This window comes from Carcharodon carcharias, chromosome 2, assembly GCF_017639515.1.
Source record: "Carcharodon carcharias isolate sCarCar2 chromosome 2, sCarCar2.pri, whole genome shotgun sequence".
Taxonomy (NCBI): domain Eukaryota; kingdom Metazoa; phylum Chordata; class Chondrichthyes; order Lamniformes; family Lamnidae; genus Carcharodon; species Carcharodon carcharias.
Window position 1 is genome coordinate 90,120,050 of NC_054468.1, and position 26,800 is coordinate 90,146,849.

The window sequence follows — 26,800 nt, forward strand, 5'->3', positions numbered from 1 at the left end:
CGAGATGGGAGTTTGGGGTTGGGAGCTCCAAGATAACTATGGCTGCCATGACTGAACAGCTGCGAGGCCGCTTTAAATCCTCTCAATTTTTTTCTAATGGGGAGGGGAGACATGGATAATGAATAGATCTTCGAGGCCTGATCCCTGCTGCAAAAAAAATCCTGTGAAAAGGTAAATGTTTTCATTAAAAAAAACCCTCAAGTTTAAACATTTCCCACCACACTCAATCTCACTACCACCCCCCCGCACCCTCCCCCCCACCCCGCCACCACCACTGCTCTCAGAAATCCCACCTCCCCCGCCAGCCACCCACTCCCCACAGCTCTACCCCACCCCACCCTGCTTTCACTCTGGGGCCGTGGCAATTTTCAAAATTTAATATGGGGTCACAGTGGGAAAAGGATTGGGAAGTAGCGGTATAAATGCAAATTATTGTTGAGTTTCAAGACTGCATGACAGCTCAGAGCTAGTCATACTGTCACCTGTGCTTTGTTAACACATCACAGCATCCAATCACATCAATGGTGGCTATTCCCTTCATTGTGCTGCTTTGACAGTTTAGTGCATTACCTGAAGTTGGTAGTTTGGGTCTGCTTTGTTCTCCAGTAGTAACTTGATTGCATTGAGGTCCCCTGCCAATATAGGGAAAAAGAGTGGTGGCATCGGAACTGTGGAATTATTGGGATCAGCTCCTCTTTGGAGAAGCAGGCTAATGATTCCTCTTCTCCTCTGATGTCTAGGAATGGCAACACATATGAAAAAAAATAGAATTGTGCTATCATTTAGTCCACGATAATTATGATAAGTCAAGGATTAACACATTTTAATGAAGGCGCATTGGAACAAAGGGCCAAACTAAATGGAGCCACACTGGACATGTACTCTAGTAATGGAGCAAGGAAGAGTTAATTTGACTGCAGAGAGGTCAGTGCAATTAGTAATGGGGCAGGGGAGAGTGTGAGGATAATTTAGCCTTGACACTGTACTTAGGAATGGGGAGGGGAGAGTAGGACTCTGACTGGAAAGGGCCTATGCAGGAAAGCTGCACGTTTGATCCCTATGTTGAGTTAGCAGGTGCAGACTTGGGTGTTTACAGTAATGGCACAACAGTGGGCCTCAGGACCCTAGAGTTATTGAGCCAAGAAAACAAGCAGCCTTGGGCTTGCACTGCAGATGGTGGTCAGATGAGGGCACTTGGTGTGCAGCTGCAGTCATTCCTCATGGCAGCCACTCACTACTAGGCATGCAAATGAAGTATGCAGGGGCAGCCTGCCATGAATTTGTACCCTCTGCTTGAGTTGGTGCTCCCATCAGGCAATGAGAAGATGGAGGGGGGAGGGCAGAAACTGAGGAAAAACATCTTGCATGGACATCAGTTTACATTGATCTGGGTCAAGTGTGTTGGTGGGTAATGTGTTTTGGGTTGTGTTTAAGTTGTTTGCCTTCAGTACAAGAGCCCCAGGAAGGCAAGTGAGACAAATTGTTGCTCTTGTCGCACCTACCGAGATTTCATCACTGCCATTCTCCATACTCCTTCATCGTGCTTGAAATCAGGCACCCCCAAGGATTTATCAGCCGAGCTCTTAAAATGCTGGTTTCTACTTAAGACTTGAGCTGCACGTTGCAGCTGTCGCCCAGTGACATTGAATTGATAGTGACGGACGCTGCGTGAAGAATCAAAGTTAGTAGTTGAGGGAGGCCCTGCTGATGGTGACAATAGGCTGTCAGTATCCTCGTCAGTCTCAAGGACTAAACCTTCCTCCTCCGCAGAATCTTCGAAATTCAGACGCCCCTCCTGCGCCGCCTGCCTTTCCGCTGGCCATTTCATCTTACTTGTGCTTTCTGACGACAATGCAATGGCTGCAAGCTTCTTGAAGCTTATGCTGCTCACTTTGATTTTGCTATCGTAAAGTGAGATTCTTTTGGCCATCTTCACCTGAGTGGTCAGTTCATCATCTGTTTCCTCCTGCATTTCCTCTCTCGCTGGGGCTATTGCAGCAGACAGCTGGGCCTGTTGGGCAAAGGAATACAACGTGAGGTCACTGTGAGGTGCACAACGATAAACTCTCCGGTGAGAAACCTGAGCAAAAGACTGAGTTCCTGGCACAAGATACCCAACAAGATTAAATTGAGACACTTTTGTTTTGGACCTAGGAGAAAGCATGGAGTCAATTTGGAAATAAAGTTTGGGTTTACCTTTCGTGATTTGCCATTTTTAGTCCCATGGCAGGGACGCATATCACAGAAAGCGGCTTATTTAATTCATGACCTCGACTGTTTCAGCCCTATTAGTTTGGAGTGCAGTAGAGGGGAGAGTCAAGGTTCAGTAAAATTACGCCAGCATCTGAACTCCCTCTGCTCCCACTTTGGAAGGCTCTGCACTGGAGCATTAGGCCAGGGATGACACATATGTGAGCATAAACTAGCCAAAAGGAACATATTGCAGCACACTTCAAAAACTGGTTCTCAAAGGTTTTTATTATTTATTCGTCCATGGGGCATGCGCTTTGTTGGCTGGGCCAGGATTTATTGCTCATCCATAATTGCTCTTGAGAAGGAGGTGATGAGTTGCCTTCTTGAACCTTTGCAGTCCATGTGGTGTAGGTACACCCACAGTGCCATTAGGAAGGGAGTTCCAGGATTTTGACGCAGCTACAGTGAAGGAATGGTGATATATTTCCAAGTCAGGTTGGTGAGTGACTTGGAGGGGAACTTCCAGTTACTGGTGTTCCCATCTATCTGCTGCTCTTGTCCTTCCAGATGGTAGTGGTCTTGGGTTTGGAAGTGCTGTCTAAGGAGGCTTGCTGAGTTCCTGCAGTGCATCTTGTAGATGATACACACTGCTGCTACTGTGCGTCGATGGTGGAGGGAGTGAGCGTTTGTGGATGTGGTGCCAATCAATCGGGCTACTTTGTCCTGGATGGTGTCAAGCTTCTTGAGTGTTGTTGGAGCTGCACTCATCCAAGCAGATGGAGAGTATTCGATCACACTCCTGACTTGACCCTTGTAGTTGGTGGTCAGGCATTGGGGAGTCAGTAGGTGAGTTACTCACTGCAGGATTCCTAGCCTTTTACCTGCTCTTTTAGCCACAGTTCAGTTTCTGGTCAATAGTAACCCCCAATGGGGGATTCAATGATGGTAACGCCATTGAATGTCAAGAGGCGATGGTTGGATTCTCTCTTGTTGGAGATGGTCATTGCCTGGCACTTGAGTGGAGAGAATGTTACTTACCACTTGTCAGCCCAAGTCTAGATATTGTCCTGGTCTTGCTGATTTTGGACATGGACTGCTTCAGTATCTGAGGAGTCACAACTGATGCTGAACATTATGCAATCATCAGCAAACTTCTGACCTTATGATGGGAGGAAGAGCATTGATGAAGCAGCTGAAAATGGTTGGGCCCAGGACACAACCCTGAGGAACTCCTGCATTGATGTCCTGGAGCTGAGATGATTGACCTCCAACAACCATCTTCCTTTATGACTCCAACCATTGGAGAGTTTTCCCCCTGATTCCCATTGACTCCAGTTTTGCTAGGGCACCTTGATGCCACACTCAGCCAAATGCTTCCTTGATGCCACACTCAGCCAAATGCTTCCTTGATGTTGAGGGCATTCACTCTCACCTCACCTCTGGAGTTCATGTCTTTTGTCCTTGTTTGAACCAAGGCTGTAATGAGGTCAGAAGCTGTGTGACCCTGGCAGAACCCAAACTGACCATCAGTGAGCAGGTTATTGCTAAGGAAGTGCCTCTAGATAGCACCTTGATGACCCTTGCCATCATTTTACTGATGATGGAGAGTAGACTGATGGTGTGATAATTGGCCAGATTGGATTTGTCCTGCTTTTTCTGTACAGGACATACCTGGGCAATTTTCTACATAGTTGGGTCAATGCCAGCGTTGTACTTCAACAGCTTGGCTAGGGGCATGGCAAGTTCTGGAGCACAAGTCATCAGTATTATTGCTGGAATATTGTCAGGGCCCCATAGCCTTTGCAGTATCCAGTACCTTCAGCTATTTCTTGAGTGAATCAAATTGGTTGAAGACTGGCACCTGTGATGCTGGGGCCCTTAGGAGGAGCCGAGATGAATCATCCACTTGGCACTTCTGACTGAAGATTGTTGCAAATGCTTCAGCCCATCTTTTGCACTGCTGTGCTGGGCTCCCCCATCATTGAGGATGGAGATATTTGTGGAGCCTCCTCCTCCAGTGAGATGTTTAATTGTCCATCACCATTCACGACTGGATGTGGCAGGACTGCAGAACTTAGATCTGATCCATTGCTTGTGGGATCAATAAGCTCTGTCTTTCACTTGCTGCTTATGCTGTTTGGCACGCAAGCAGTCCTATGTTATAGCCTCACCTGGTTGACACCTCATTTTTAGGTATGCCTGGTGCTGCTCCTGGCATGCCCTCCTGTACTCTTCATTGAACCAGGGTTGATCCCCTGGCTTGATGGTAATGGTAGAGTGGGGGATATGAGGTTACAGATTGTGTTTGAGTACAATTCTGCTGCTGCTGATAGCCCACAGCGCCTCATGGATGCCCAGTCTTGAGTTTCTAGGTCTGTTCGAAATCTATCCCATTTAGCACAGTGGTAGTGCCACACAATACGATGTGAAGATGGGACTTCATTTCCACAAGGACTGTGAGGCGGTCACTCCTACTGATACTGTCATGGACAGATGCATCTGTGGTGTGCAGATTGGTGAGGATGAGGCCAGGTATGTTTTTCCCTCTTGTTGGTTCCCTCACCACCTGCTGCAGACCCAGTCTAGCAGCTACGTCATTTTGGACACGACCAACTTGGTCAATAGCAGTGCTACTGAGCCACTCTTGGTGATGGACATTGAAGTCCCCCACCCAGAGTGCATTCTGTGCCTTTGCCACCCTCAATGCTTCCTCCAAGTGATGTTCAACATGGAGGAGCACTGATTCATCAGCTGAGGGAGGTGGTAATCAGCAGGAGGTTTCCTTGCCCATGTTTGACCTGATGAGTGCTCCAGAACTTGCCACGCCCCTAGCCAAGCTGTTCCAGTACAACACTGGCATTGACCCAGCTATGTGGAAAACTGCTCAGGTATGTCCCGTACACAAAAAGCAGGACAAATCCAATCCGGCTAATTATAGCACCATCAGTCTACTCTGACCTGAGGCTTCATTTTCATTTTGACTCAAGCTCTGCATTCGGCACGAGTATAAACCATCCAGGTGAAACATTGCTGCTGTTAGCACAAGCTTGCCTGGCTAAGAGCAAAGGCTACAAAATCCAATGAGGCCCATAAACCGGTGTGAGGATCACACTTCATGCTGCAACCCACACCTGCTGCTTCCAAAGCAATGTGCTGCCACCTCATTTATATGACAGCTATGTACAGATCGTCCTAACCACACTGTTGAGTGGCTGCATGCTTGAGTACAAGGCGCAAAATCACGAGAGGCTAGATCGATTTTAATGCTAGCCTGCATCTCTTAAGCATTGTGGTACAGCATGGCAGGGAGTGGCTCCAAGATACTCCTACATTGCACTGAAGTTCTTGGTGGAGGAGGTGCAGAGGAGGAGAGGTGCCATCAACCACAAGAGGCCAGGACAGGCTCCAAACACACTGTCAGAAGGCAGCAGGACCAAATTGCTGTGCCAATCAATGCCAGCTGTTCCGCCCTGAGGACTGGGTCTGCGAGAAGTTCAATGGCCTCACAAGAGTAGTCAAGGTTAGTGAATGCATCTTCCAATGCCATGTCCTATCAACTGTACCACCAGCCTTGAACAAAGCTCAATGCACCATATCCCCATCACTCACCCACCAACAGTCTCTATCAATCAGGGCCCATACGTGGCATTCATATGCTGCACCACACCATTGCTCACTTCACACTGCTGCAAGACTCATACCACATCACACAGCTTGCAGGCACCATCAGCTCTTCAGCCATGGCAGCTGCACCACTGAAACAAATCGCACCAGGCTCACTGACACACTTTGCCTTTATTGCAGGAGAAGGTGAAGGGTAGCCAGTGGCAACAGCACTGAATTGGCAGTGAGAGGTATGGCTCTATGTCCTTGCCCTGATGGAGAAGATGGTAAAGCCATAGTCTGTAGTGGCACTAAAACCACTGAAGATGACTGTGACCTCACACTAACCCTCCTTCTCACATCCCCCTTTGCCCCCCCTCAACACCACAATCTCTTTTGTTTCACAAGTGGGAGTTGGTGGTGCAGTGTAAAAAGCACCAGACCAGCAATCCAGGCTAACGAGCTCAGGGACATGGGTTCAAATCCTACTACAGGAGCTGGTGGAATTTAAATCTAATTAATAATCTGGAATTGAAAAGCTAGTTTCAGCAATGATGACCATGAAACAATTGTTGTATTTAGGGAAGGATATCTGCCATTTTCACCTAGTCAGGCCTACATGTGACTCCAGACCCACAGCAATGTGGTTGACTCTTAACTGTCCTCTGAAAAGGTGTGGCAAGCCACTCAGCTCAAGGCCTACAAATGCCAGCCTTGCCTACATCCCTTGAAAGTTAAATAAAAAAATATGGTGTAAGGATACATCCTTTCTCATCCAACTCTACCATTGTAAATGTCTATTACTTTATATGCTTGTCTAGTTTACCCTTAAATGCACCTATATTATTCACTTCACCATTCCCTGCGGTAGCGATTTCCACATTCTCACTACTTTTTGGGTGAAGATTCTTCTGAATAACTCTGTAAATTAAGTTAAACAGAGTGTGGATGTCCCACAGCAAGTGAAACATGTTTCATTTTCACCAGTTGCCTTGTGAAATAAAAAATGTACTCTGGGAAAATTCTCACCAGCCGATGTTGGCTTCAAGTGAAACACACCTTTTTGTTTGAGAGTCTGTAGATTTCACTGTGTAGAAAGGAGCCTGACGGGTAGTAAAGTATGCAGCAGCAGTTGAGCGCAGAAACACCCTCATTGTTCAACTTGTTCACGTTTGCTCCGTTATCGAGCAGCAGGTTGACGATGACACTGCTGCCAACAGCCTGTAAGAAATTGCTCAGATGAAGCTATGTAAGATGGGGAAAATCACATCAACATACAATCACCCAATCAAATGCTTTGATTTTCCATCCTACCCACTGCGGGACCAGACATTGCCGCCCAAAGTCAAGGGGCCTTTGGCTGGCCCATCAGATTTTCCATCCTGCCTTGGGGCTGGAGGGAAAAGTCCCTGCCAAAGAACATACAGGATTGGAGGCCATTTGGCCCATTGTGTCACGTCTATACTGGCTCTTTGCGTAGCCCTTTCATATTTTTTTCCCTTCGAGTGTTTCTTCTAATTCTCTTTTGAATGTTACTGTTGAATCTGCTTCTACTGCCCTTTCAGACAGCGCATTCCAGGTCACAACAACTCGCTATGTGAAAAAATATTTCCCCCCCTAGTTCTTTTGCCAATCATGTTAAATCTGTGTCCTTTGGTTGTTGGTCCTTCTGCCATGAGAAACAGATATTTCCTTATTTACTCTATCAAAACCCTTCATGATTTTGAACACCTCTACTAAACCTATCCTTAACCATCGCTGTTCTAAAGGCAACAACCTCAGCTTCTCTAGTCTCTCCAGATGATGGAGATCCCTCCTCCTTGGTGCCATTTTAATAGATCCCTTCTGCACCCTTTACAAGGCCTTGACAACCTTCCTCATGTGCAGTGGTCAGCATCGAACAAAACACTCCAGCTAGGGCCTAACCAGTGTTTTAGAAAGACATAACTTCCTTGTTTTTGCACTCAAGGCTCGATTATTAAAGCTAAGAATCCCATGTGCTTTTTTTAATAGCCTTCTCAAGTTATTCTGCCATCTTTAAGAGTTTGTATCCCTACACCCCCTGGCCTCATGGTTGGTCAACAACATTTAAAATTGTACTATTTAGTTCATATTGTCCCTCCTCATTCTTCCTTCCAAAAATGTCATCTGACAATTTTGTCTGCCCATTTTAACAGACTGTCTATGTCCTCCTGCATTCTGTTACTATACTCCTCAATGTTTACCACATTTCCGAGTTTGTGCTATTTGTTTTTCCTAGTCCTCAATGCACCTTGCTTTTCCTCTGTCCTGTGGGTGCCCAATTTTCTACCAAATTAGTTTAACCCCTCCCACACATCAATGGTTTCTGTGAGGAGATAGAAATCAGCTCCAGTGAGGTGCGACTCCCCACACCCACCCACCAACAACACGCACACCCAATCACCTCCCCTACCTTCCAGCTCAGACAGGCACCTCCTGCCCCTGAACGGGTTCCACAATAGCGGAGTAAGGGATGACTTTGTGGTGTTATTCCCACCTCTTTCTTGGATAGTTATGGATTTCAGCATTACTCTGAACAGGACTCCTTGTTGAATATTAAGTTGACGTGCAGAGCGCTACTTGCATCTGAGGGGAGTGCAGTCGGCCGCTCCTCCATGTCTTAGAGCCCAAGAGTGGAAAGAAGACTCACAGTCTCCGAGTACTGGGCTGACATTCTGGTGGGGCTGTCCCCATCACATCAAACCTGCTCTCAATGGTCCAGGAAATTCTATGCTGGTGGTCAGCCTAAAAACCCTGTCCCAGAGTGTGAAAGGACAGTGTCTGAACCACTATCCCACCCAGTGCCAGACTGTGAAAGGACAGTGTCTGACCCACTGACCCACCCAGTCCCAGAGTGTGAAATGACAGTGTCTGACCCACTGTATCACCCAGTCCCAGAGTGTGAAAGGAAAGTGTCTGACCCACTGTCCCACCCAGTCCCAGAGTGTGAAAGGACAGTGTCTGACCCACTGTATCACCCAGTCCCAGAGTGTGAAAGGACAGTGTCTGACCCGCTGTATCACCCAGTCCCAGAGTGTGAAAGGACAGTGTCTGACCCACTGACCTACCCAGTCCCAGAGTTTGAAAGGACAGTGTCTGACCCACTGTCCCACCCAGTCCCAGGATGTGAAAGGACTGTGTCTGACCCACTGTCCCACCCAGTCCCAGAGTGTGAAAGGACAGTGTCTGACCCACTGTCCCACCCAGTCCCAGAGTGTGAAAGGACAGTGTCTGACCCACTTTACCACCCAGTCCCAGGGTGTGAAAGGAAAGTGTCTGACCCACTGTCCCACCCAGTCCCAGAGTGTGAAAGGACAGTGTCTGACCCACTGTATTACCCAGTCCCAGAGTGTGAAAGGACAGTGTCTGACCCACTGTATTACCCAGTCCCAGAGTGTGAAAGGACAGTGTCTGACCCACTGACCTACCCAGTCCCAGAGTTTGAAAGGACAGTGTCTGACCCACTGTCCCACCCAGTCCCAGGGTGTGAAAGGACTGTGTCTGACCCACTGTCCCACCCAGTCCCAGAGTGTGAAAGGACTGTGTCTGACCCACTGTCCCACCCAGTCCCAAAGTGTGAAAGGACAGTGTCTGACCCACTAACCCACCCAGTCCCAGAGTGTGAAAGGACAGCTTCTGACTCACTGTACCACCCCCCACATCCAGAGAGTGAAAGGATAGATACATAGTCATCGGTTAGAACGGTAATAAGGCTACATGAAGCACATTCTCCTTCTCTCAACAGAGAGGCATCTATGTGGCTCTATGCCTTTGAGCGGAGGCCCAGAAAGGACAGTGGCTGCTGTTATAGAGGTGTGTGTGACAAGGTGCTGTTTATGTGCAAGACATTTTCCTTTTTTTTTGCTGCCCCACTGAAAGGGCATTCCCAGTGTTGAGTCAGCACTGATTCACCCAACAAGGGAAGGCAAGGAACGCTATCCCAGTGTCCATTGTGCAATGACAGGTCCACTTGCTGTAACTGAGATCAATAGTCCCCTGGCAGGGAGTGAGCACCTCTCAGTGTAGTGGGTCATTCCTGAGAGTGGATCCTTGCAGGCAGTTTGGTAATAATGCTACTTGCTATGAAAGTTCCTCATACATACTCCAAAGTGAAGTGATACTTACTGAGGCACCGATCAGTGACATATGGCCATGGACATCAGCAACATCTGCACTCACTAATTTAGTTTTGAGAATCTTGCGAACTTTCTCATGGTTCCCCTCTCCAGCTTCAATGATTAGTTGTTCGGAGCTGCACTCTAGGGGTCCTTTTGGACCAAAGCCCTCTCGCTTTCCTTCTATTACAGCTGCCACATCCCACGAGAGTTTAGCCTGAGCATGCCTGCAGGAAAGTGAATTTGGCACCATGTTAACGGAGTGTGCATTGAATTTGGTGCTCTCGACTCTATTTGGACATGTATCTGGAGGTTACATTACATGATCGCCCACTTGCGAATGCTCCATGCAATTAAACAACTTCTCCCTCCCACTCCCCTGTCCATATTCAATATTTTTATAATAATAAAATGGATACAGGAATAACTGGAAACACTCGGCAGGTTAGACAACATGTGTGGAGAGAGAAACACATTTAAGATTTCAGATCAATCATCAACCTGAAACATTGGGTGGAGTTTTCCCAGGCCCTGGGCAGCAGGCTGATAAGTGGCGTACGTGGAAAATATGGCGTGACCTGCTTCACGGCAGTGTGAAGGCAGGTCGCGATTGTTCGCTCAGGCGGTTGATGGCGAGCTGCGTTTCACGCCATTGGTTGACGAGGTGCTAATTGTAATATATTAGCATATAATTAAAAGGCCATCCCACCAGGGTCTCGGAACCCCACTGTGTCATCTGTCCACATTGGCAGGAAAGCGCAGCGACGTGTTTCACAACAGCACGCAGACAACGTGCACTTGGCAGCCTTCACTTTGGGGGAACTGAGTGAGCAGCAGCGTTCACCACAGCTCATCCATTGTTTACAGGCCTCAGGGACACTGCGGGGGGTGGGGGGGGGGGGGGGGGGGGGGGGGTGGTGGGTGGGGTGGGGCTGGGGGGGGGGGGTGGGTGGGGGGGATTCAGAAACTGATACCTGGCCCCAGAGGTGACTGCTGAGGAGTGAGGGGGGGGGGTGCGGGGGGGGGAGCGAGGGGTGGTGATGGTGTCTGGAGGCAAGTGCTGTCCAGCATCAGAGGTAACTGCTGATGGTGGGGGGTCAAGTGCTGACCTGGCGCTGCATCCCACGCACAGGCAATTGATGTGGGGGGAAGGTAAGGAAGGGCAGTGGCTACACATTAGGGACACTGTATAAACTGACCAGGCCTCTGCAACTGAGACAGATCAGGCGCAGCCACAGTGATATGATTGGGGTTGGGCTCCTAGCCTGCCCACCCCTGTAAGCAACGCGGAGGCACCAAAGGGCTACCAAGCACTCCACACCTTACCCACAGCATCCCCCCAGCCCCCCACAACCCTCCACCCACCCGACACAGACTTCGAGTCCACCAACACTTTATTGGACCGTGGAGCAGTTGGACTGCACACGTTGTACCATCTCCTCGCTATCGCTGGCCATGTAGCAGCTCCTTGCAATCTCAGCATCCTACGTAGGACCAGTGTCCCCCATGTCGCAGGTTGACAGGGCAGCCATGCAGCGCATTCATCTCTGGCCATCCGAGGGGTAACCAGCACTCTCCGGGAAGCATTAAGGGGCGGTCACACAGGGCCAGGAAAGGTGCTAAGTACAGCCATGATAACCACGTCTCTCTCTCTTTCATACTGCAGGATCATGGATCCTGGTGACCTAGCTGTGTGCCTGATGGCCTACAGAGACAGTAGAAGATGGAGGAGAGAGTGACTGAGGTACCTGGCTGTGCAAAAGCAGGAGCAGTAGCCTCATGAAGAAGGGGCAGCAGGGGCTCCTGCACACGCTGCCCAGGCGTGACAGTGAGCCGTGGCTGGTCGGCGCCTAGAGACACCCAGGGTCTATAGACACTGCCTGCCATTCCTGCAGATGACTGATAATCAGTGTCACCGACGACTGCGCATGTCTAGGGACCTGGAGGCTCACATCTGCCACTTACTGCAGGACTTGGCGCCAAGGGGACATGGAGGGCATCCACTGCCAGTGGCTATGAAAGTGACCATGTTGCTCAGTTTCTATGCCAGTGGCTCCTTTCAGGGCTCCACAGGTGACCTCTGTGGGATTCACAATCCACCCCACAAATGTATCCATGAGGTCACGGATGCCATCTTCTCCATGGCGCACAACTTTGTGCATTTCGCCCAGGACTGGGACAGCCAGGATGCAAGGGCCATTGGATTCACCCTGATCTCGGGATTCCCACAGGTGCATGGTGCGATTGACTGCACTCATGTGGTGCTCAGGTCTCCATCGCTACACGCAGTGGACTTCAACAACCACAAGGGCTTCCACTCACTGAATGTGCAGCTGGTATGTGACCACCAGAAACGCATCCTGCAGGTATGAACATGGTTTCCAGGGACTGTGCACGATGCCTACATCCTGAGTCACTCACAGATCCCTGAAGTCTTCCAGGGCCCACAGAGGCTGCAGGGATAACTCCTTGGGGACAAGGGCCACCCACAGAGGCCGTGGCTGATGACACCCATGCGGCATCCTCAGACTGCAGCAGAGCGACGCTATAATAAGGCTCAGGCAGCAGCTCACAACTTGGTGGAACAGACCATCGGGATGCTGAAGATGTGGCTCCAGTGCCTGGGCCGGTCAGGTGGAGCCCTGCAATACAGTCCGCAGAGGGTGTCACACATCGTCATATTCTGCTGCACCCTTTACAACCTGGCACTGCAACAGGGAGAGGAGCTGGCTGAGGAGGAGATGGAGGAGCTGGAGTTCTCCTTTAATGAGGAAGATGCCGACGGGGATGAGGGTGAGGGGGTCCTCGGTGGTGACAACGACAGGGATGAGGCTCTCGCACTGGCTAGGCGAGGCAGGCACACTAGGGAAGCCCTCATAGCTGCCAGATTTGTGGAGGATGCACAGTTGTGAACATTAGACTCCAGTCTGGCTTATCTCAGCGCCAATACCCTCTGTGAGAATGTTCCTGTCATGGGGATGCAGTGGAGGCCCTAATAATTGCTCGATCACAGGAGGATGATGACAACATGCAGTGAAGACCCTCCATAGATCTTCACAGAGCCTCTGAGAATGTCTGACTCCTGTCTGGCTGAGGGCAGCTCACTTGCGCTCCGTGATCAGGGCCATCTCAGAGACGCAGCCATGAAACTTTAGACACATCTGATTCTGTGTCTGCCTTCAGCACCTCAGCCCTTCAGGAGCTGGTGCACAGCATCACTGGTCGCAGATGCTGGTGTGATGGGGGCCAGCCTCACTTTAAAGGTGCTGGGAGCACACAGAGAGAATGAGGGAACTCTGTGGCACCTGCCCACGACATTCTGGCAGCAATGACCAGCACCATCGAGGTGTAGGCATCAGTAATGTTTCCAGGGAGTGTGAGGCTGGACCATCACTGTGGCCTGAAGGCTGCACAGAGCACAGGGAAGAGGCCCTGGACTGAGAAACCTGCCCTTATCTTGTGCAAAAAGGTTTCACATCTGAGTGACATGAACACTGCTCATCAGAACAAGGAGCCTTGGGCAGGGAGACAATCTTAGGAGTTTATTGACTTTAGTGAACAGTAGGTACAAGTGATCAACACCCATGCCCAGGCTGCTTGGCCTAAATAGCCAAGTGGTTATGATACTGGGCTTGTAACCCCAAGATCAAGAGTTCAAATCTCACAATGGCAAACTATGAAACAATGTAACTTCATCTGAAACAGATGGAAACGGGTTTGTACTCGAAAGAGTTACTTTTACCTAACTTTCCTAACTCTGCCGCTATGTCTTGGTGCTCCCTGGACATCCACAGCAGAGGTAGGGGCACCTGAATGATGGCTCCGGAGCTTACACCTGCTAGCCCTCCTTCCTATGGGTGCCCGAAGGCCCCTGGCTGACTCCGTGAGCATAAGGGGCAGCTGGAGTGAGATTGAGCTGCCCTGCACTCCTGTCATGTACACTGTTGGAGGCCAACCATGGCATCAACGATGGAGTTAAGCCCGCACAGCAGTGCAGGAACAACGTCCTGGACCAAGGTCTCCATGGCGATCGCCATCCTGCCAGTGTTGACCTCAGAGCGTTGCAATGCCGGCGCTATCACCTCAGCCTGAGGACAGACGGACTCCTCCATTGTGCCTTGCAATCTGAAGAGTGCAGCAGACATCCCTTCCTGATGTTCCCGAGCTTACCTTTGCAGCTCCAGCAACTATGACATGACCAAGTCCAGAGGCTCATCATTTGACTTGGACTCAGCAACATTCTGCCTCCCGCAATCGTCCGAGTGCCGGGGACCTGGGAAGTCCCTGCCTCTGCCTGCTGTGGATCAGACAGTGCGATGTGCTCACCAGATTGTGATCCCGAGGCTACTCTAAAGCTAGGTCCCACCGAGGTGTGTGTCTCTGCACTGTGGGAGGGTATGGGTGAGCGCTGTGATGGGACTTCAGGGAGGGTGCCTTCAGATTCCTCTTTGGAGGTTTCTTCGGAGCTTGATTGGAGGCCCTGGGTCATGGACTCTGTCAGCTGTTTGGCAGATGTACCTGCAAAAGCAAGAGATGATAATTAGTGCATGGCATTGGCCTGTGAAACAGGGCACATCACTCAGAGCATGTTTATCTGATGGATGTTGCACTGCTGGACCCTCACTTGGTAGATCAGCGCCGACCTCACTGTCAGCACAGGACCAGTCCCGGTCATCTCCAGCCAGCTGGATGGCTCTGTTTTTGAATTCCGTCAGAACTTTGAATTCCAGCATCCCTCCACCTGTCTGTTACCTTTCCTTCCTGTTGTGAGCCAGTTTGTCCTGCATAGACAGAGATGGGGAGAGTGCATCAGGATGCCTGCTGAGCCAGATGATAAGTATGCCTGGCCTGTGTGGGTGGTGAGTGGTCCCATGGAGGGGATGAGGATAATGATGGTGTGTGTGAGAGAGTGAATGGTGATGTCCCTTGCACTGGCAGTGAGTGAGGGCCCTGTGGGTGTGTGATGGGTTTGTGAGTGTGTGAACTGGGAGTGATGAAGAGTGACTTACTCTGGTGGAACGGAGGAGATCATTCATCCTTTTGCGGCACTGGGTGGCTGTTCTCCTCTGCAGGGCGTTGGCACTGACCACTGCTACCACCGCCTCCCAAGCCGGGTTGGTGACATTGCCCATCCTGTGGCCGGGCTGGGGTGGTAGAGCACACCCCATTGGGCCTCCACAGCATCCAGCAGTCGCTCGAGGGACCTGTTGTTGAAGTGGGGGGGTGGGGCTGCAGTCATTTTGCCTTTGCTGGCCATGTCTCCCTGCCAGCGGTGATGAGCTGGTGGTGATGAACGCTTTGCTGGTGGCTGCCTTTTAAAGATGGCGGCCGGTGTGATGGAGCAGCGGGGCGATGGTGAGCGGGCGAACGAGAGCCTGCCCACCATGGAAACGGCGTGTTTCCCGGGAATGCATAAATAATGAGGCGGGTTCGGGAAGATACGGCGTGAAAACCCACCATTTCCGTTAGTGGGTAGGACTCCATTTTACCCGCCCGCTACTGCACTTAGTGCAAATCTGGGAAAATTCCGCCCATTGTCTCTGCTTTTCTGCTGAGTATTTCTATCATTTTCTGGCTTCCTTTCAGATTTCCTGCATCCACAATATTTTGCTTTCAGTTCATTACTCGCAGAGACCCGCAAAATATTAGTATCTTTGTTGCAATAGTTACTTCATTAAATTCCCATCCAGTGCCATTCGATCCTTTCCATGCCCCTCATTCCATATCCATCCTTTCATCCTTCTCATATCATCTTCATCCCACTATGTCATTCCCATTCTCCAGTCCATCCCCTGCTGCCGTCCCATCTCATTCTCTCTCCATTCCTCCCATTCATTCCCCTCTGTGCCAAACTCCAGCCCTTTCCGATCTCTCCAAGGTCATTTTGTGGTTGGGCTCCCCTTACCTTCTGTTCCTTTTCTGTACCAAACCCCTATCTCCCGTACCTCTGCATGCACCAGGTACCACCTATCAAATCAGCCCATCGACCAATCAGAACAGTGCAGACAAAACAGCAAATTGTTACTTTAGATATATATCTCTAATTCGCTTTCTGTATTGATTAATGTCAGGAGAACAATCCTCCACTGTTGGGCTTCATTCTGGTCCCCCCCTCTACCTCTAATCCTTCCCCTTGGCCCCCTGTTTTTCCCCCAGTCCCCCGTCCTGCCTCCCCCCCATCCCCTGTTTCTCACAGAATCACACAGTACAGAAGAGGTCCTTCGGCCCATCGAGTCTGCACTGACACGTGAGAAACATCTGATCTACCTACCTAATCCCACTTACCATCCCTTGGCCCATAGCCTTCTCCCCAGACCTCTGTCTCTCCTCAGTGCCCTGTCCCTCCCCTGTCTTTCCCCAGAGCCCTGTCTCTCCCCAGACATATCTCCCTCACCCAGTCCCCATTCTCCCCATATCCTGTCTCTCCCAAGTCTTCTATCTCTTCCAAGACCCCAGTCTCTCCCCAGTCCCTAGTCTCTCCCCGGTACCCACTTTCCACCGTCTCTCCCTGGTCCCCTGGCCCTCAGTCTTTCGCAGCCCCCAGTCTCTCCTCCAGCCCCCAGTCTCTCCTCTGGTCCCCAGACACTGACCCTTCCCCTTGGTCCCCTGTCCCTCCCTCATCCCATCTCTCCCCCATCTCCTGTCTCGCCCCAGACCGCGGTCTCTCCTGTGGTCTCTCCCCAGTTTTCCCCCAGTCCCCAGTCTCTCCCCACATCCTTTCTCTCCCCTGTTCTGTCTCTCCCATGTTCCGTCTCTCTCCCACCTCCTGTCTCTCCCTCATCCCATCTCTCCTTCGCCTCCTGTCTTTCCCCCACCTCCTGTCTCTCCCCCACCTCCTGTCTCTCCCCCACCTCCTGTCTCTCCCCCGTCTCCTGTCTCTCCCCCGTCTCCTGTCTCTCCCCCACCTCCTGTCTCTCCCTGTTTCCTGTCTCTCCCCCACCTCCTGCCTCTCCCCAGTTCCCCAGTCCCTGCCCCATCCTGTCTCTCCCCTGCCCCGTCTCTCCACCGTCTCCTGTCTCCCTCCAGTCTTTCCCCATTTCCCGTCTCTCCCCATCTCCTGTCTCTCCCCAGTCTCTCCCCTGTCCTGTCTCTCCCCTGCCCCGTCTCTCCCCCATCCCCTGTCTTTCCCCAGTTCCCCAGTCTCTCCCCGTCCTCAGTTTCCCCCCTGTTCTGTCTCTCCCAGTCCCCAATCTCTCCCCTGTCCTGTTTCTCCCCTGTCTCCCCCTTCTCCTGTCTCTTCCCACTCCCTGGTCTCTCTCTCCAGCCTCTCAGTCTTAGCAGAGGTGGTAGTTCTAACTGAACTTCCTTCTGCGCTTGAGCTCCAAAATTGAGTGCCAGGAGCAAATCAAAATTTCACCAATCCCCCATGCCATTCCCCACCCCTCCTCAATACCCCCAGCCAGGGTAACTTTGTTGTTAGGTTCTCTTTACTTTCCACTATTCTTTATCTCCACCAACCCCCTTCCACCCTGGCGCGCCACCAATAATTGGCAGCCAAATGTGTCACGCACTCCAGTCCTCCACCCACACCACGTATAGCACGTATAGCAGGCTCTGCCCAACTAATCAACCCACCGACCAATAACGTGGACAGACAAAACTGCATATTATTATTATAGGTTTCTACAATGAGTAAGCAAACATGTTTAAAGAAAATGGAAAAGAAATGAATACTCTTGTGATTTTTCTTGCTGGGTTCCTCCCAGCAGTGTCCAAGTTTCAATTCTTGGAGACTCCTGGACAATCTTGGAGGATTGGCAACCTAAATGGACAATAATCTTTTGCATTAAGGACATCAATTCGAAAGAGAATCCCGGCATATGTGATGCTTTTCAATTTTCCTCTACCCATCGGCCAGAGACGTTGACTCCTTATCGGGCAGCCCCTGCCTCCATCTCCTGAAACCTCATTCTCGAGGCCATTTGCCATCTGTGAGCCGACATTGGGTGGGTATTCCGACATGGTCGAGGTAGTGGCGGGGGTGGTGCGGGGCTATGGGGGTGATGTCACAGTTGAGCCCGGGCCTGTCCTCACCAGTTTGGGGGTGGGGGTGGCATAGGGGCAATATCACTGGGCTCGTAATCTGAAATTGAAAACCTAATCTCAGGCTCAGTAATGGCGATCATGAAATGAGTGTCGCAAAAAACCCATCTGTTCACTAATGCCCTTTAGGGAAGGAAATCTGTCATCCTTATCTGTGTATGACTCCAGATCCACAACAATGTGGTTGACTCTTAACAGCCTTTTGAAATGGCCTAGCAAGCCACTCAGTTCAAGGACAAGTCGGGATGGGCAACAGCTGCTCTTGCCAGTGATGCCCAGATCCCATGAAAGAATAAATTAAAAAAAAATGTTCATGTCCATTTTCTAGGAAGTGACAATGGATAGTGGTCGACAATGGAGGTGATGGGGGAACCATAGCTAGTCCCCTTATGGCCCATGGATGTTGAGGCCCTGGCTGAATTGATTGCATATGGTTGAAAGGCCAAATTTGGAATATTCTGGTTTTCCGCCCTCTCATGAGCATCCGATTTAAAATTCTTGTCTCTAAACACCTATACAGCCTTACTTCTCCCAAACCTTAAATGTCTTCCAACATCCTTTGGCTGTCTGTCTTAGGTTTGGAGGCCCCCATGCCTCTGAGTCTCAGTCCAACGGCTTGACTGCAAAATCTAAGCACGTCAATGCAGTACCGAGGGAAAGCTGCAATGTTGGAGGTGCCATCTTTCAGGTCAGATGATAAGCTGAAGTCCTGTCTCCCCTTGTAAGGGTACATAAAAGAACCCATTGCCCTGCTTCAGTGAAGAACAGGTGAGGTCCCCTGCTGTCCTGGCCAAAATTTATCGATCAACCAACTGAAGTGGATGACCTGCAAGTTATCATATTGCTGTTTGTGGGATCCTGCTATGCTTACACTAGCTGTCACGTTTCCTGCATTATAACAGTGACAACCCTTTAAAAGAACTTTATTGGCTGTAAACTGCTTTGGGACATCCTGCGGTTGTGAAAGGTGCTATATAAATTCAAGTCTATCGGTTATTTTTCCCCACCTTTGGTGGCACAGTTTCAGTCAATGTGGTCCTGCTGTCTTGAGCATCCTCCCTAAATTTCTCTATTTCTCAATCTTCCTTTGACCAATAGCTACCTCAGGAGTTAGAAGTATAACTGAGAGAAGACAGTGGTGCAGTGGTAGCATCACTGGCCTAACAAGCCAGGGGGCCAGGATATTGCTCTGGGTGCATGGGCTCAAGCCCCACTATGGTAGCTGGGAGAATTTAATATCAATTAATAAAATCCTCTCTGTAATGGTGACCATGACTGCTAACTAAATTGAACAAGGGGCTCAGTAGAAATGTTATACCCACAGAGTGGTTAGAATGTAAAACTTGTTACCACAGGCAGTGGATGAGGTGCATAGATGCATTTAAGGGAAAGTTAGATAAACATGAGGGAGAAAGGAATGGAAGGGTTTGTTGATGGGATGAGACCAACAAGGTTGGAAGGAGGCTCATGTGAAGCATATAAACACCATCATGGACCAGTTGATTTGAATGGACTGCTTCCATGCTGTAATTACTATACATTGTACAATCATTGATTATTGTAAAAAACCATCTGATTCACCAATGCCCTTTAGGGAAGGAAATCTGCCATCCTTACTAAGTCTGGCCTACATGTGACTCCAGGTCAATGTGATTGACAGCCCTCTGAAATGGCCTAGCAAGCCACTCAGTTCAAGGGCAATTGGGGATAGGCATCAATGCTGGCCTTGTCAGTGATGCCCACATCGCAAGAAAGAATAGAAGGAAAAAAATTAAAATTTGCAGATAGTATTGAATTGGCGGGGGAGCATGGGTGCTAGTTACTACAGAAAACAACTGTAACAAAATACAGGAAGATTTTAATAAGCTTGCAGTGTGGGCCTAAAACTGACAAATAACCTTCAATATAGAATCTGAGTAGTGCATTTCGATGGAAAGAACAAGATAGCAAAGAACTCCTTGGAAAACAAAAGTCTAAATGGTGTAGTGAAAGAGAGGGCTCTGGGGGTCACAATCAACAAACCACTAAAGGGAGTGAGGCAAGTCAATGCAAAAAGGCAAAGGTGGGGTTCATTACGAGAAGGTTAGATTTCTAAAGCAGAGATTTTGGGGCCTCACCGAGGTTAGGAACAGAGGTGGATGGGGCCTGGAGATATCAAAACCTGTCTCCATTCTAGTTTCCTGACCCATTTTGTCTGTGGTCGATTCTGAGCTGACAGGACACCACAAGGTGGGCAGTCAGTTAGGCTCATTAAGACCCTTATCGATAGTAAGTTAAGGAGGCCCGCTGAGAGGCAGGCAGGCCTGAGTGACAGGAAATGCAGGTGCAGCCAAGCCCTGTAGAGGGGTTCACCACCACCACCCCCCCAACTCCAGCCCCTGTCACCAACTGCTGTGGGCTGGCTGCTTTCTCCATTTTGTATATGATTTTTTTAAAAGTAGTTGAGAGGGCACCTTCAAGCCAAAGCACCCTCTCAGTTACTTACCATTCATTGCAGCCGGGTGCTCCATCCAAGCAGGCCTCTGATTGGCCTTCCAGCTTCGAGAGCCCTGAATTGGGTGGGGAACCTGTCCCCATGTCAATTAACAAGGTACCCTGATTGAAATTCCAATGAGTGGCTGTTTCCCCTCAGAGGCAGAGTACAGACCCAGAAGCAGTCCTGACTCCTGTTTCTCCAAGCCCAAAGCAAAAACTCAGCCCCATATGCTAAATTATGTACTGTTACACAATTGGGCCAGGATTTTGACCTTATTGGGTGGGCGCGCCATGCAGGCCCGGGAGCAGTCGCAAAGCTGACCACCACCCGTGATCGGGCCCCGACATCGATTTCATGCGGGCCGGCCAATTAACAGCCAGCCAGTGTGAAACATGCACTGCAGTGCTCAGCGCTGCCTGGGTGGGGGTGGGAGGAGAACAAGCACGGAAGTCTGGGCATGCACGCGAGTGCGCACAATGAAAGCTCCCTGAGGCACAGAGCTGCCTCAGGGAGCTGAAGATTTGTGAAATCAAAAATGATAGACTTACCAATGTTAAAAAACATGTCCCATCATGCGACTCTGTCACAAGAGTGGGGACATGTTATGAATGAATTTTAAAAATTTTAAATTTTTAATAGCTGTTGGAACCTCATCCTGCCCATTGATGAAATTTCCTAAAAAATCCCCAAGACCGCTTGGCCTTTTCGCCTGCCCGCCAACCGAAATATCGCTTGAGTGCGTGATGATGTTGGGATGCTCGCTCAACGTCATCGCACATCATTTTACGCTCGAGTGGACCAGGCGGGCGCCTGCCTGCTCAGTGCAAATTTCTGCACTGTTCTGCCCTTGGATAACTGTGAAAAGTTCTGATCTCAATAAAAGAGATATGGATGCATGGGCAAAGGTGTGATTAGACTACTACCAAAACTGAGAGGTTTTGAATATCAAGAAAGATTGAACAGGCTTGGTCTCTTTTCTTTGGAAATGAGAAGACTAAGAGATGACCTAAGCGAGGTCTCTTAGATTATGAATGAGTTTGATAAGTTAGGTATAGAGAAGATATTTCCAATTCTGGGTGAGATTAGAATTGGCTCATAAGTATAAGATTGTCACTAATAAATCCCATAGGGAGTTCAGGAGAACTTTTATAGCCACAGAGTGCTTAGAATGTCGAACTTGTTACCACTGGGAGTAACTGAGGGGATTAATATAGGTGCATTTAAGGGAAAGCTAGATAATCATGAGGGGGAAAGGAATAGAAGGATTTGTTGATGGGGTTAGACCAAAAAGGGTGGAGAGATGCTCATGTGAAGCATAAATACCAACATGGATCTGAATGACCTGCTTCCACGCTGTAATTACTATACATTGTACTTCGCTACAATCTAAACCTAAATAAAAACAGACTAGACATGTTCAAGAAATAAAGCCTTTCCATTTTTATATAGTGTCTTTTGCCACCTCAGGATGTCCCAAAGTGCTTTAAACTTGTAAAATATTTTTGAAATGTCGTCATTGCTTTTATTTCGGATATGCTGGTCAAGTAATACATATTGGTCCATACCAGAGAGAACTGCTCACCTATTCTTCAAGATAATGCCATTGGATCTTTTATGTCCACCTGAGAGGGCAGACAGGGCCATGGTTTAGTGTCTCATCCAAAAGATGGCATCTCAGACAGTGTAGCACTCCCTCAGTACTACACTACACTGAAGTGTCAGCTTAGCTTTTGTGCTCACTTGCAGAGGTTGTAGCTATGTGGGGGTAGGGGAGGGAATAGCTGCAAAGGCAAGTCATTTCCAAGCTTCTTCTCCTTTCATGCCACAGTGAAAAGCAGCATTGACAGAAGCCTGGGAGTAGATTACTTTGCCTGCCCCCCGTTACCTGGAAGAAAGGAGAAAAACTTGCACAGCCGAGGAAGACATGGACAAATGATGTGCATCATATGCTACTGATACTTGGCCAGCATCTCAAAATAACCTAGAGATATACCTATGTCTGTGGATGTGCATCTGCATTTTAACCATCAAAGGAGTTTGGTTTATGATGGTGATTTTATATGTGCCGTTCTTGTCTCCTAGCTCTTCTTCTTGGAAGAAATGTCTGTCACCCTCTCTCGTGTAAGAGCGAGTGAGGGGCAAGTGGTCAGCATCAGTGGAATAAATCTCAATCTCCTCAGGCAGAGTGTAGTTGTCATCAAAGAGGAACTTTTTGTACAGGTAGAAGAAGGGGTCCTCTTTGGGATCGGTTCTCCAGAAGTACTTCTCCTTGTAAGTTTTCATCGGGATGACAAGCTCTTTTTCTTCAGGATGGTACATTGGGTGATTCTTCACTGTGAAGGCTCCTGGAATTTCAGAACAAAGCCTGATGATGTGATTCCGGTACCACAGGCCCACATCTTGGCGGCCATTGGAATGGGTCAACACCCCAGGCCCAAAACGCTCATCGGCTTTATAAAGCCCCTAAATGAAGAAGGAAAAAAAGATTCCAGATTACAGAGAGTGGAATACGAGGCGGAATGGCAATGCATGGTGAAATAAAATGGCCCACTTGACTGTATATGTATAGGGACATTGGATGCTCATTTATTATAGAAGAAACTTGAACAAACCAGGAGATCAGAGGTTAGTGCAAGAACTTGCATTTACATAGTACCTCATTATGTTGCAAAATGCTTCACAATCATTGGCTGGGAATTTCCATGCAGCTGCTGCCGTTTGGAAGCTCGGCAGGAAGCAGGTCCTCTGAACAATTCATATGCAACTGCGCATTTACTTAGCCAGTAGTTAGATTGGTGGTGGGGGCGGGGTGCATCCAAGCTATTTTTGTTGGTCAGCCTCTTGTTTGTCTTTATGATGTGATTAACAGTGGCAAGATATTATTTCTTGCTCCTCCCTAGTTGTCCTGAGCCACATGTAAGTGAGGCCAGATAGGAGCAGCAGATTCCCTTCAACAATCCAATAGCTTTCATGGTCAGCCTTGCTGGTGGCAAACCAGAGATGACCAAGTTTATTGGCTTCAGTTTCACAACCTGCACTGATGGGATTTAAACTCATGAATTTTAAGTTGTGAGGCCAGTAATATAATCACAACTGTTCACCAGCAATGTAAATTTAATGCCATGTTTCCATTAGTTTGTTTGTATCCCAAATTACTAATGCCAACACATCTCATTGTTTCAACTTAGAATGTACAGGACTGTGAGAAACAGTCCTGTCCTCCCCAACCACAATCAAACCGAAGAAATGAGCAATTAGGGTATCGTAAAAATAGTGCTGGGTCACCAGGACAAGTGGGGTGCATAAGGCCCACAGCCCACCCTATATTAGACCCTTGGTCACTACACTACTGCACAGGAAGACTGATGAGGGAGCAGTATACAACAATGCATCAATCCTAAATCATCCAAGCAGTGTACAGCTGAGGGAGGAAGATGCCACTGAAGGAATACTCATGGGGATATTGGTTGGGAGGGATTCTTATGGAGACTACTTCAATTACTTTTTCTCTCATGTACTTATCTAGCTTACCTTTAAACACATCTATAATATCCACCTCAACTTACTCCATGTGGTCACAAGTTTCACATTGTTACCATTCTCTTGAGTATAGAAGTTTCTTCCAAATTCCTTATTGGGTTTAATATTGCCTATCTTATATTTACGGTCCCTAGTTTTTCACTTCTGCACATCTATTCCATTGAATGCCGTCAACATTTTAAGGATTTCACCCCCCTATCCCCCCACAACTTTCTCTTTTCTTTCGTTTCTGAATTCTATTCTTCTTGAAATGAACCCCAGCGTTTTGCTAACATTTTTAAAGCCCTTTTGAACTGCATTGCCACTTTTAATCATTTGATAATCTGTATGCCCCAACCCTAAACCCGCAACCTCTACAATCTAGAAGGACAAGGGTGGCAGACACATGGGAACACCACCACTTGGAAGTTCCCCACAAAGCCCCACACCCACCCTGGAAATATATTGCCATTCCTTCCTCTGAGTCAAATTTCCTACTATGGGAATGCCTACACCACATGGACTGCAGCTGTTCAAGGAAACCATTTCTCAAGGATAATGAGGGATTTGCAATAAATAAGGGATTTGCCTGCAATGGCCACATCCAGAGAATGAGTGAAACTAAAACAGCCCCTGCTGCACTGCCTGCCTTGCCTTCAAGAAAAACATTTTGCGCTTCTTTTCCCTGTCAATGTGTTGAGCTTATTGATTGAATACCTGGAATACGGAGCCATCTTTCATTTCTAAAGTCCCATATCCATCTTTTCGATCCAGGTAAAACATTCCAGTGAATTTGTTCCCATCTGGCCAGACATAGGTCCCCTTGCCATGGCGATGATCTTTGTAGAACTGCCCTACGTAATACTACATGAATAAAATGCATAGGGTCATCAGGTGTGGTACCACACAAGGAAGGAAAAAGAAAAAGCCAGCTCTTGAAATGTTTAAGATGGTGGGTAGGCAGGGGGGGAGGTGGGTGGGTGGGTGGGTAGGATGGTGCTTCAGAGCACAGAAGGACATGAGAAATACAACACAGTCATGCTGTATATTTTTCTGACCTTCAGGTCATCAATCTGAAATCTCATCTCCATATTATCAGCGCAGAAGCCACCATGCAGCAGAAATTCCACTCATTTCAAATCGAGGTTGGAAAACAATCTACACTGCGTGTTCCCAGTGGGCAGGTTTGAGGCTGCAAAGTTGGGCAATTACCCCTCTAACTAATCCTTAACATCATGTAAGGCCTTTTCCCCTTGCAGCCCAGCCCACAAGGCTGTAGCCCGTGCTTGTTCTGAACAGGTGCCGCAAACACAACAGCAAGTTGTAGGGACAAAGCGCCTTTAACATAGTAAAACATCCCAAAGCACTTCACAGGAACAATATCAGATAAAATTTGACACTGAGCTATATACGTAAGGAGATATTAGAGCAGATGACAAAAAGCTTGGTCAAAAGAGTGTCTTAAAGGTGGAAAGAGAAGTAGCGAGGCAGAGAAGTTTAGGGAGTGAATTGCAAAGGTTGGGGAGCTTGGTAGCTGAAGGCACAGATACTGATGGTGAAGTGATTAAAATTAGGAATGATCAGAAGTCCAGAATTAGAGAAGCACAGATATCGTAGAGGGCTGTGGGGCAACAGGTAAATCTCATGGAATTATACCACCAAGGTGAGTGTAGGGTCAATAGGGTTCAAAAAATTCTCTTTTTCCATGAGAACAGAGAGCAATAGTGATTTACAAAATTCTAAAACTGTTAAGAGTGAAAGGTCATTTTCATTGGCTGGCACAAGAATGAAAGGTCATTTTCATCGGTTGGCACAAGAGTGAAAGGTCATTTTCATTGGCTGGCACAAGAGTGAAAGGTCATTTTCATTGGCTGGCACAAGAGTGAAAGGTCATTTTCATTGACTGGCACATTGTTAACAAAGGGGCATAATCTGAGGACTAGAACTTGAAAAAACAAGGGGAAATTAAAATAACCTTTATCTCACTGAGGGCTATTAGAACATGGGATGTTTTAATCACAAGGACCCATTGAGGCAGAGACTGTAACATCATTTAAAAGAAAATCGGATAGGAGTGATGTAAATGGAATTGGGGAAGAATGGGATTGAAGTGGACAATTTTAATGGAAAAGCTAGTATTGCTACAAAAATTATGGGCTGAATGGTTTACTTTTATGCTACATTTTCTATGAATCTAATCTGGGAGCATTTGGTAAGATATTGTAGTGTGGCCTTTACTCTGTCTAATCCATGTCATATTTGACCTGAGAGGGCTTGATGGAAGGGAGTGGAGGGAGTTATACTCCGTATCTAACTCGTGCTGTATCTGCCCTGGAAATGTTCAATGGGATAGTGTAGGGGGAGATTTACTCTGTATCTAACCCGTGCTCTACCTGCCCTGGGAATATTCGATGGGATACTGTAGAGGAAGTTTTACTCTGCATCTAACCCCTGCAGTAGCTGCCCTGGGAATATTTGATGGGATAGTGTAGAGGAAGTTTTACTCTGTATCTAACCTGTACCTTCCCTGGTAATATGTGATGGGACATATAGAGGCAAGTTTACTCTGTATCTAGCTCGTGCTCTACCTGTCCTCGGGGTGTTTGATGGAGCAGGGTAGGAGTTTTACTATGTATCTAACTTGTGCTGTACCTGGAGTGTTTGGTGGGGCAGTGTAAAGGGAGCTTTGCTCTGTATCTGGTTTGAGATGTTCCTACTGTAAAGTGTTTGATGGGACTGTGTAGAGGGATATTTACTCTGCGTCTAACCTGCTCTGGATAGACAGGGTAGAGGGGCATTTGATTTTTATTTCATCAGCTCTTGAGAGTTG

At 48.4% G+C, this 26,800-nt stretch overlaps 1 protein-coding gene across 1 annotated transcript in view; it reads right to left on the bottom strand.

Annotated features, from left to right (window-relative positions):
* The window catches only part of ankmy1 (ankyrin repeat and MYND domain containing 1), a 93,628-nt gene that overhangs the window by 65,526 nt on the left and 1,302 nt on the right, over window positions 1-26,800 (bottom strand). The window contains exons 2-7 of the mRNA XM_041205737.1: window positions 24,688-24,834; window positions 22,433-22,914; window positions 9,943-10,159; window positions 6,856-7,017; window positions 1,503-2,011; window positions 571-736 (exon numbers count right to left, since the gene is read on the bottom strand). Of these exons, the coding sequence (XP_041061671.1) occupies window positions 571-736; window positions 1,503-2,011; window positions 6,856-7,017; window positions 9,943-10,159; window positions 22,433-22,914; window positions 24,688-24,834 (1,683 nt within the window). The remainder of the gene's footprint in view (window positions 1-570; window positions 737-1,502; window positions 2,012-6,855; window positions 7,018-9,942; window positions 10,160-22,432; window positions 22,915-24,687; window positions 24,835-26,800) is intronic.